Here is a 12073-nt window from a genome sequence, read left to right on the forward strand (position 1 = left end):
TTCTGATTACTTAAAAAAGTTTATTTTTTAAAACTTTTAATCACTGAAGTTTTTTTGATTACAATTTTTCATAGCAGCCATAATTTGAAGCCGCAAATTTATAAGTTTTTGAATTATGGGGTCAAAAAACGCGAAAACACTGTAATGCAAAGGGTGCGATATGACGACAAAAGAACGGTTGAATTATTTGATTATAGTAATCTGTACATTATAAAAACAATGTAGTTGGTAGTATACTTTACTATGCAATTGACTAGAAATTCCAAAAATAAGGAGGCTCGGTAATGTGCGTTTGCACATAATGTTCTGACCTTGCTCAACCCAGTTTTGACTTAGTTTTCCACACAATGAATTACAGCTGGAAAACTTTCAAAAAGAATTAATGTTCGAAAATAGTTGGTTTATATATTTAAGATAAGTTTATCTAGTTAAGTCGCTTTAAAATCAGACCACTAAACAGAACTCACTAGTCGGCCGATGATAAGTACAATTCATGAATGTAAGAGACAAGACAAACAACAACATCAAATAAAAACAACAAGCAGTACTCACGACCAAAACTAAATGTCTATCCATTCTTTTTGCAAAAACTTAATGAAATAAATCAAAATAACATTAAAAAACTAAAGTAAACCAAATGACCTGCATTTCACCAGAAAACATAAAACAAAAGGTCGAAGTACGAGAATACGTTTACAGTTTTTGAAAAAAGTCAAATTCAAAAACTTGAAAACCATGAGCTATCAAATTGAAATCGTTCAATATCTTCATTTATACCATCATACAGAACCAATGAGACCGGTCATCGTCCGCTATATCATACGACTTCAATAAGAAAAAAAACAGGCAAAATTCAAAAACTCTTTTTAGTTTTCCGAGGAAACGGTGTAGAAGCCTATAAGATCAAAATGTATTCACTAAAAATATTGAATATAATCAATTGCTCTACACTTAAGGAAAATAAAGTGATATGCGACTTCTAATTAACGTGCCATTAGTGTCTTGATCAGACAACAGAGCAAAATGGAACCTCAAAACTGAAAAATGTCACAAACTAAAAAAAACAAGAACACTCGTAGCATCAAAGCCAGAGAATCAATTTTTTATCAGTAAAACGGCAATCAATACTACATTGTAATTCAGGTTGAGAGGGATTGCACTTTCTCTTTTCACTGAGACTGCGCTAAAGGTTGAAAAAGTGAGATTGATTGTGGTATATCTAAAAAAACATTATTTTTGAAAACTGTTTTTTTAAGAACGGAAGACATAAAAACCGTAAGTTTTCAACTAAGAGATTGCGAATAGTTTCGTTTGCTACCGCTCAAAGACCACATTATTCATGTCATTATTGAAACTAAATCAAAACATTACACAATAAAGTTGGATACAAAGCAGAACTCTAAATTTTATGCAAATTTTGTTGAAGCCAAGTATCATACATTTTTTCTTAAATAATAATGTAGGTTCATTGACATAAGAGGTAGGTTCCACATAAAAATAACTTGTCGTTAATAGAGGATCGATTTGCAATATTTCTGTTTTGTAACTAACATAATACACAAAAAACCCAAATCGTCTCAAAAAAAATATATATAGCGCCCCATTACAATCCGAAAAATTTTTGAACTATAGAATTTGCCAAATGGACTAAAACTGGTCTTGCTCTTGCTGCTTCTCCCTTTGAACAAAAAAGTACCAATGTTAACCGAATTATCCATTTTGATGACACCAAAAAGTCATAATATCACAATAGGTGATTTAGTTTGACACTTATCGAGTTATAGTACCACAAAAGCATTATGTATCAACTGAAAGCATCACATAGTTTATTAATAGCTCACTAGATACAAAAAGAGCATCAAATGCTCGCAAATTTCAATAGATCTTTAATTTTTTACAAAAACTTTCGTTAGAGCCATAAAAGCCACGAGCTTCACTCATGAAACACAATTTTGTTTCATTGGAACTTGGTGGAACATAAAATGACCTCTTATTAATTGAACCTTTATATGAAAAAAATCTTCTTGTGATTGGGATGGAAAAACGCAAAAAAAAATCCGAAGAGACAGACTCAAAAAATCCTAATCTTTTGGAAAAATCAATGTTGGGATCAAAACTGGCCTATCACTACGCGGCTGCTGAAAAAAGTAAAGTTTCTGATTTATTACGTAATAATTTTTTTAGCGAAAGGCGGATAAAATGTTATTTTTGAATAACTGAATGTACAATTAGCCAATATAGGAGTGACGGAAGTTTATGTCGGCAGCTTTTATGTCTGACTCACCGTCAAACTAGGAAATAGGGGCCAAATGGCAATATGTGCTGCCATTTCTATGAAAAAAAAAGAAAAGATGCTTAAATTGCAAAAACTTAGTTCTAAATTTTGCCAAAATTGTCGGTTCAAAAAATTCACCAACTCTCTTCTATCTTTAAAGTTTTATTTGAAATTCTATGGTTGGCAAGTTTTCTACTGATACCGCTCACAATTCTGTACGATTAATATATCGCTCGGCGAATACTGACTGAACAAAAAACCCCAGTTGAGTATATAGTTCTTTTGATGTTATAATGATGATAGCAACAAGTGCAGACCTGTGATCCAGTTGCAATAGCTGGGTACCAGATGCCAAAGGCTACATAAGCTACACTGATCTTTGGCTGCCCAAAATAAATAATAGCTTGCCCAAAAACTGGTAGAGCCCAAAGAGACGCTAAATAAATCGAGTGATGTGGCAGAATGATTGCTTCAATTTTGAGGCTGAACTACTTTTTGACTCAATGGGAGGGGACTTAATTTGATTATTGATTCTTATCGACTCATTCAATGAGAAGGGAGTTGAACAAATTGCCCGAGTACATGAAAAAGACGAAAAAAATTGATGAAATTAAAGAACAGGAGGTGAACGGTAAACTCAATTAGTATCCTGTTGATTTGAATTAGAACCATGTCAGCCATAGACTAAGTAATATACAATTCATTTAAATTTTGAAAAAACAAGGAGGCTCGGTAATGTGCGATCGCACATAAGGTTCCGACCCCGCTCATCCACAATTTTGGCATAATTGTCTGCCAAATGCGGAACAGATAGAAAAACACACAAAGTTCAAGTAATTTTCAAAAAAAAACTGGTGTATGAACGAAAAGACAGCCTCCAAAGCAAATAACTCAGTGGAGTAAAAAATGTTGCATTAGACTGATGAGATATGCCGATATTAGGAAAGCAGGCGAAGACGAACGGCAAAGTCAAACAACAACAACAACAAACATTAATTACATCAAAAAATTTATGTCCGTTTTAAAAAACAAAACCTAATAACAAAGTCAAAATAGCGTCAGATAAAACTGAAAATAAACAAAATAACTTGTAAGCAACCAGAAAAAATGTTTATTCACCAGTTCATAATAAAGCTTGGTAACAATTAGACAAAAAGAACAGAAACTTTAAAGTTAGAAAATTCGCTGAATTTTTTAAAAAGAAAACAATTAATTTCAAAGTAATGAAAACCATTAGGAATCAACTAAAATTTCCCATAGGTTTACAAATACCATTGTTTCTATAGAACGGAATTAGGAACTCTTGGTATTCAATTTTTTATGCAGTTACAAAAAGAACAACAAATAGACAACGAACTAAGAATCAATTAAAACTTGCCAGAAAATGCTTTGGAAGCCGTAATGCCATACTTTGGCCCCAAAATATGTTCGATTGCACCTTTCTTGAACACCGACAATGTATTATGTGGCCGCTCATTAATGAAAATAAGCGACAATTAGACAAAAAAAAGAAAATGATGCAAAATTATGTAACACTTGTTTTTTTCGAAAAAAAATTATTTCCAAAGACGTGAAAGCCATTAATTAAAAAATGAAAAAGCTGAATAGGTTCATTCATTCTTCCAAAAGAAGCCTTTGAGACCTGCAATTATCCAGAATGTGTCTTACGTCTACAGAAAGAACGTCAAATATGACAAAAATCAAAAAATCATTCTTTTTTTTTTGTGAAATGCCCGTGCGGAACCCAGTAAAATCATAACGAATTCTTTAAAACATTAGCTTTTGTGACACCAACCTTTTTCGACACCTTCTTTTAAAATGTATTATGTGACCTCTCATTAATGAAATTAGGTAACAATTAGACCAAAAAGAAAAAAGCAAGATTATGTAAAACTTGTTTTTATCGGAAAAAACTTATTTCCAAAGGCATGAAAGCCATTAAATACTGAATGAAAAAATTGAATAGGTTCGTTTATTCTTCCAAAGGAAGCCCTCGAGACCTGCAATTAGCCAGAACGTGTCCTACGTCTACAAAAAGAACGTCAAATATGACAAAAATCAAAAACTAATTTACTTTTTTTTGTGAAAAACCCGTGTCGAAGCCAGTAATATCATCACGAATTCTTTAAAAAAGTTAGATTTTGTGACAGCAATCCTTATGACACCTTCCCTTGACAAAAATAATGGCATCTTTAACCAATAATTAACGAGGCCAGGTAACAAACAGACAATAAAAGGAACAAAATTGCGAAGTTGAAATGTTTTTTTTTCATTTTGGAAAACAATTGTTTTCAAAGTAATGAAAGCCATTATCTATCTTCTAATATCAGAAGATCGGCTCATCTACTCTTCCAGGAAAATCCAATCAAACCGGGTCATTGTACAGGAAATTAGATACGACAAAAAAGACAAAGTAAAGACGACAGTTGAAGACAAACTTAAAGAATTCAATTAAATTCTTCGAAAAATTATTGTCGAAGCGGTAAAGAACCACAATCTATATATTTAAGGATTTAAATATTATCAATTGTACGTTATTTTAAACTCGAAAATTGTGATATATGAACTGACAATAAGGTGATAATTTGACAAAATTAGAAAACAAGAAAAATGGGCAAATACCTAAAAATTAAAAAAAATTTGTGAAATCTAGTAGTATCAAAGACAGAACACCATAACTTAAGGCGTAAACTAGCAACAAAGACTAAATTTGAATTCAGTAGAAAGAAGGGGCACTCTTTGATTGCTGGCACTAAGCTGCAAGTTGACCAAAATAAGAGAAAATTGGAGGCAAAGTTCATTGAGCCATTTTTTATTTAAAAATCAAATAGTTTAAAAGTCAAAACGACCATAAGCTTTAAAGCAATCAACAAGATCAATTATTTTGGAGCTAATTAGAAAGCCAATAGGACCTATCACTAGTGGGCTTTGATTTGAAATGTTCTGTTATTTAATTAATATAAAAAAGATCCACTTTTTTTTTATGAAAAACCGACTGATGACAATCCGAATTTTTTTTTTGGATTGTAACGGTCCAAGATTGGTACAGAACTAGTTCTACTAATGTTGATTGTCCATTAGGAATATTTAATTTTTGGAATGTCATTGACATAGATATTTTGTTAAAAAATCAAAAGTAAATGCTGCGTTTTTGATAATCAACGAATAAAAGCAAAAAACCGCAAGGTTTTATTTACAGAGCACTCTCAACGGAAGTTGAAGTGGAATTAGCCCCCTTTTCAGTCTACAAAGATTGTGGTGTTTGGGTGTGCACTTCCTGCAAATTTAATCAGAGTGGACTAAAGAAGCTTATTTGGTGCTGTTTTTGATGAAAATGTCTGAATTTTGTGAAATTTTTTGCCGGAATTTGTGCCAAAAAAAATCAATGAATATAGCCGACAATGTATTTTGTCTTTAAACGTAAAATCAACAACATTTTCATGAAAAATTTTATTAAATTTTATCAAAATTGGGAAAATTTTAGTCAAAAATTCCGAAAAAAGGTGAATGAAATCAACGGAATTCACTCTATTTTCTCGAAAGTTTAAACCTCGACATCTCCCTGTCAAAAACGGAAATCAAAAAAATCTTCTTAATTTCATATTCTACGCTGGACAAGCTTTCTAATGATACTAGTCTCAACTCTCTACGATGAATATATCGATTGGCTAAAATTGACTGAACAAAAAAAAACCCAGTTGAGTATATAGTTCCTCCCCCCTCAAGATGGGTCGGAACAATTACTTAAAGTTTAGCATGATTTGTGTAGAAATTCATGGAATTTAAAATATTAATTCAAAGTTTCAGCCAAAGTGGGTCGGAACAATTAGCGCAAGATTAATTAAATTCTGTTGGTTGTGATGACCTGCCTTGGACCGCGGACTTCATCAACGGTTATTTTGAGTCAACTTGAATTCGGATATACACACTAAACAGACATACACTGTCTCTTCATAGACAATTTCAGTCGAGCTGTTTCTCCACAAGTTGACCTATCAAGCAGGCATTGTTATGCCCTTCACGACCTTAAACTCAATTTTCAGGAGTTTGGGGAAAAGCGGGCTTCGACTCTCGTGCATGGGCCTTGGAACTTTTGCCACATTCGCCAACCAAATTGACGATCAGGTCAGGCCCTCTTAATAATGTCCTATTAATACAATCACCCATCTCAAATCTGATTAAAAAATCAACTAAATTTCGTTTTCTGATGATGTAGAATTTCCCACAAATTAAGAACCATGAATGGTGAAAATTTGAGGGCTGAAATTATACTAGTAAACAAAATGCCAAGGGCTCTGACTTTTCCCTTTAAAATGCCCAGAAACACCCAAAGTACCCATTTCTGACCCGCAAAAGTCATTTCTCACATTTTCGGTCATAATTCCAAGAAAGGATACAAATTCTATTCAACTTCATGATATTTCTTTTTAATTTTTATTCTCTTAAGATTTTGAAATTTGATGAGAAGTGATGTGGCGAATGGTTCCAATAAGGTGGTGGTCAAGCAAGCCGATAGGCAAGCAAGCCGATTTTTGAAAATGAGGTCAAGTAAGCCGAAAAATTTTGGGATACCCGTTTTTTAAGTTGCCCCTGGCGGGCCGGTGGGCACGCTTCGCGCGCGTCTCTGCGCGGTGTTGATTTTATCGGCTAACAATGTATTATTTCTGATAGATTACATAACTTTTACATAACTTTCGGCTTGCTTTTATGTCGGCTTACTTTTACTTAGGCTTTCTTTGCGTTCACCTTCCAATTAACGTGGTAATTTACAGTCGCATTTTAGGTAGCTGAGAAGATAGTTCACGCCGCATACGATGCAGGGATCAACTACTTTGACACGGCAGAATTATACGCCGCTGGAAAGTTAGTTCTCAACCTTAGTTAAGATTCAAGCTTTTGCAAGATTCTTGCAAGATTTTCTGTCAAGATTCAAATATTGGCTAAGAAAAATGAATATGTACTCTAAGGCTCTTAAAAGTACCTTGTTGGAGAATTAGGTACTGGCAAGAAAAATTTAAAACTAAGCGATAGAAAGAAATTCACTCGAGATTCAAAAGCGAAATTTAGATAACCCGAAAAATAAAACAGCCATTTTTGAGGTTCAAAATAGCTAACACCTTAAAAATTGACTTACATAAACATCTTTTTTAAAATTGAAGAAGTAGATCAAAGGTTCAAATTGAAAAACAAAAAAATATTTCTCAATGCAAAAACTTTCTTAAGCTGTCAAGCTATGGGCAAACTGAAGCGAGTCTGAACTTAGACTTGCGAAAATTTAACAACGAAATAAACGAAAGGAAACAGTACATTTATCAGTAAACGCATAAATTCAGTTCTGAAGATACTTGTCAAGAAGATTTGAAGTTTTCGTTTAGGACTGTTTGTCTACTCTATAAGCAGACAAAACTAACCTAGAGAAGCGAAACTTGGACAATCTTTTTAAGATCTTGATAAGATTATAGGCAAGTAATAAAACTTCAGGATATCTGGAAACTTGCGTGTTTTCCCATGAGTTTCAAAATATTGGAAAAAATAGATCGAAATTTTTCATGATCTTATGAAAACGAATCCTATTTATGATGAGAATTAGCTTAAAATGAACATACAAAGGCAGGCATCTTAAAGAAAAAAAATCTTGAAGATATTGTTTTTATGAGAAAGATGTATCGCGATTTGTTTCGCTGTGAAGATCAACAAGTCTAGTTTGGTAGGTAATATTTATGCCATCTTGTAACCTGATCAGCTTAATTTGCAACAATTGCTGAACACAACTTTTAATTGCGATTGTAGTATAATAACTTAACTCCATTTTAAGTTAATTTTCACATTTTTTTCAGGGCCGAGACGGTGCTTGGAGGAATACTAAAACGCAGTGGATGGAAGTGAGTAGTGCCCCATTTTGGTTTGAAAAAACAGAAACTGCTTGTAATCAGTTTTCTCTCTAACATAATTTTTTTTCAAAATATAAAATATTTCAATATGAAAAAACAGAAATAACAAGTAAAGAAAAGTATTATTGAACAAAACCGAACCGCTTTTCTCATCAATCTGTCTTTTTTCAGTTGTTTATGGAAAAACTGATAATAATTTGTATCTGGGGACTCAAATAATCCATTTTTCAATTATACATTCTCAGAAATTTCAAACTAAACATCAAAACAATGTAGAAGACTAAAGCAAGTCAATATTAGGAAGACAAGTGGTTTACAATAATTGGTTGTCTAACTGACTGAGGGTACAGCAAGAGGATTAAGAAATCTTGTTACTTCTGATTTGGAATTAAATTAGACCATTTATGAATCAAAAATAAATGTTTTTCATGTGATTGAATCGGAATCTTTGATCATCACTCATTAGGGATTACATTTAAGCTAGGATTGTCTAGAGAATAGATAACCTGAGTATGTTTTTGTTCGTTCCCGGGCGAGAGAGTTGCATTGTAGGATCCTGCAAGATTCTCAGAAAAAATTGTTATCTTATAAGATCTCGCAAATTTCATACAAAAAATGGTTTTGCAAGATAAATGGCTATTTTGTACGTTTCTTTCAAATTCGTACGATTCGTTAGCTGCACTCTCATTTATGGTTTGTGCGAATTATTCCTTTTTTAAAGCACTAAAAACAAGAGAAATGATTGCGCGTATTTAAAAGATGAATCAGCATTATTCCTTTGAAAATTGAGTTTCATGATAGCAAACTCATTTTTTTGCCTAAGTACAACATTTTGTATGTTTATTGTTCCGACCCCACTTGTGGGGGGAGGAACTATATACTCAAATGGGTTTTTTTTTGTTCAGTCAATTTTCGCCGATCGATATATTCATCGTAGAGAATTGTGAGTGGTATCATTAAAAAGCTCGTCCACCGTAGAATTGGAAACTAAAAAGATTTTTTTGAGTTTCGTTTTTTTCGAGGAGTTATCGAGGTTTGAAAATTTGTGTGAACAACGGCATAATTGTCATGATTTGTTCACTTTTAGTACAATTTTTCTTCAAATTAAGACCTTTTAATAAAAATATTAATTCAAAATTCCATTTCACGCCACAAATTCAATAAATTTTCAGATCCCAATAGACGAATAAAAAGCTATAAAAAGACTAGTTCTGGTCTCATAGGAAAGTGTACTATCAAAAAAATTCAAATTCTATTTGAGAGCTCTTTTCCTAGAAATTTAATATTTTTCTTTGTTTTCTCCAGTCATCTAGAGACTAGTCACTTTTCATATCGAGGTTCCGTTAATGACAACCTGAATTACGGTCTAATGAAGCCCAATGAACAAAAAATCAGGGAACCAATCATGTTTTTTTGGCTTCGACTCTGAGTTTTTGCAATTTTAAATGAAATTTCGGCTTTCTATTTGAGGCTTTAATAAACTTGTGGAGTCTTATGGCTTAAACTCGTTGACAACACGTGCAATAGTTTCCGAAATGAGCACTTAGTGAACCTATCTAGAGCTTTGACTGGACAGCTAATCGCTGTTAAGACTTAAAAACTGATTTTTCGCAATTTTTTTTTAACTTTAACATATCATAAACTTGTTTTCGTGAATTGTAAGTCAGTGTCAGTAATGACAAGACCCTCTTCCTTTCCATTGCAACCAAAATTAATCGCATTAAAGGTTTTATCTTCTAACTAATTGTTATATATCTTCAATGAAACAAGATTTCAAACTTTTTCAAAAAATTTTTTGGATAATTTCGTAATATTGGATCCTCTTGAAATCTTATCACATTATCCTGATACTGATATCTCCCATTGGTTTAGTGAACATTTTCAATCGATCATGGATAAAGTTTTCAGAGAAAGACGTATGGTTTAAATGGCTTCGACACTTTCTTCTCGCATTTTCTGCTGAGTTTTTGGTTTTTGTATTTGTTGTTGTTTCCATAGTCATAAGAGTTATTGTGATGTCTTATTGATAACATATGTTTGACAAGTATTGTTGTGTTCCAATCAAGTCATAACTGAGCGTATTTGCTGACTTCCGTTTAAGGCTAGTGAATTTAATGGCTGTTGAGACTTTGAAGATGATTTTTCGAGAAATTTATTTAACATCAACCGGTCTTAAGCATATTTTCGTGAACTGTATGTCAGCCTCAGTAATTAACGGATCCCCTTCCGTTCAACTTGAACCATAATAAATTTTGTTAGCGGTTTTATATTCCAGCTATTGCTGTTATGACTTCGATGCTTGAGTTTTCATAATTTGAAAAATTTTTAGATATATTTTTTTTTGTAATTTTGCTTCCTTTTGGAATGCTGACCCATTATCCCAATATTGATAGTTGCATTGGCTTAGAGAAGACTGTCAATGGATCAAAAAAAGTTTTCACAGACAAGCTTATGGTTTAAATGGCTTCGACATTTTCATCTCACACTTTTCTACTTAATTTTTGGATTTTGCCTGTTTTTGTTGTTGCTGTTTTCGTAGTCAATGACTTATCGTAAAGTGGTATTGATGACTTGCGAATGACAAATGTCTTTGTCGTCCCATCTAGGCGTGACCTGGCGTATTTATTAGCTTCCTTTGAGAGCTATTGAATTTAATGGCGGTGTGACTACGGGTTTTTCTCTAAAATTTCGTGGTTTTAATGTATTTGTTCATGTTTGTTAATTTATTGGAGTCAAATTGTTAAGAAAAACGATCTCGTGGTTGTTAAGAAATTAAATGAAAGTAGAAAAGTTTTTACTGAAAAGTTCATTTTTTAATGGCTTCGACATATCTCTCGCTCATTTTTTTTTAATTTGCTGTTTTTGCCTGTTTTTTTTATCTTTCTTTAGATAGCCATAAAATGCTGACCGGTCTTATCAGTTTGTAATTGGGGATTGAATGAGTGATTTTACCCGAAGCAGTTGGTTTATAGCGAATAGTCTTAAAGTTTCGGATACTAAACATTTTTCAGATTTTTCAGGATTTTTTTTCAGTCTGTTGTTCTTTTCGTCAACTTGTAACTTATTCTCATCATTGAGAGATCCAGTACAATTCCTTGTATTTTATAATTTAACAGGTTTACTGATATCATGACGTTACTTTTGTTTTATTTGTTTGACAATATTCGTTTTCATAATGTTTTTTGAGTGGTGTATTTGTGTTTCTTTTTCTCTTCCTTAAGCACAATCGCGTAATAACAGATCTCAATGATTTTCAAATGTTGCCCGATTGAACTTATTTGTTCATTCAGCATCTTTTTAGTTGAATTGGTACATAAAGAAAAATAAATAAAAGACGTAATGTTCAGATAATAGCTAATGATTTTAATGGCTTCACTAATTTATGTTTTCGCAATGTTTGTAATTTGTTGTTCGTATTTTTTTGAGCTTTTCTACATCTTTAGCCCGTTGCTATGGCTTAGTCTAACCAAAGACAGGACCTATTGGTTTCTTTCTGACTTTTTAACAAAATTATCAAGAATTTTTCTGCTAAAAGCTAATTTTTTTAATGATATTGAATACTTTTGAAATTATTTGGTTTAACAAATGTTGACTGATTCTTTAATTTCGCATCAATATTTCTTCTTTTTGTTGACTTGTTGCCGGGTCTCATTAAGATAAATCCCATCTGCTGGTTGAGTTAGGAAAAAGAAAATCTGTGTCGTTAGGGTTTTGTCTGATTGTAGTTTGACGTTGTTACTAAGTGCTTTTTAGATATTGAGTTTTGTTTTTGTTTTTACTTTTTTATTGATGTTTTTTTTCTCGTAGTATTTTTAATGGCAGATCTTGTTGCAAAGATCTCTTCGTTTGATTATCTTTTTGTCAAAAATGTTGATCAAAAGACATTTAAGTCCAAAATTTAGATGAG

The 12073-nt window shown here is 32.4% G+C and overlaps 2 protein-coding genes across 2 annotated transcripts in view; both read left to right on the plus strand.

The window, feature by feature from the left end:
- LOC142344329 (uncharacterized) overlaps positions 1-2641 on the plus strand; it is a 32713-nt gene extending 30072 nt beyond the window's left edge. Inside the window, exon 4 of the mRNA XM_075395917.1 lies at positions 2579-2641. Coding sequence (XP_075252032.1) covers positions 2579-2641 — 63 coding nt within the window. The remainder of the gene's footprint in view (positions 1-2578) is intronic.
- Positions 2642-6321: 3680 nt separating this feature from the next.
- Positions 6322-12073, plus strand: part of LOC142343880 (voltage-gated potassium channel subunit beta-2-like) — a 58657-nt gene continuing 52905 nt past the window's right edge. The window contains exons 1-3 of the mRNA XM_075395257.1: positions 6322-6400; positions 7059-7138; positions 8113-8157. Of these exons, the coding sequence (XP_075251372.1) occupies positions 6353-6400; positions 7059-7138; positions 8113-8157 (173 nt within the window). The 5' untranslated portion in view covers positions 6322-6352. The remainder of the gene's footprint in view (positions 6401-7058; positions 7139-8112; positions 8158-12073) is intronic.

The sequence above is a fragment of the Convolutriloba macropyga genome, chromosome 8 (assembly GCF_964194025.1).
Source record: "Convolutriloba macropyga chromosome 8, txConMacr16.3, whole genome shotgun sequence".
Taxonomy (NCBI): domain Eukaryota; kingdom Metazoa; phylum Xenacoelomorpha; order Acoela; family Convolutidae; genus Convolutriloba; species Convolutriloba macropyga.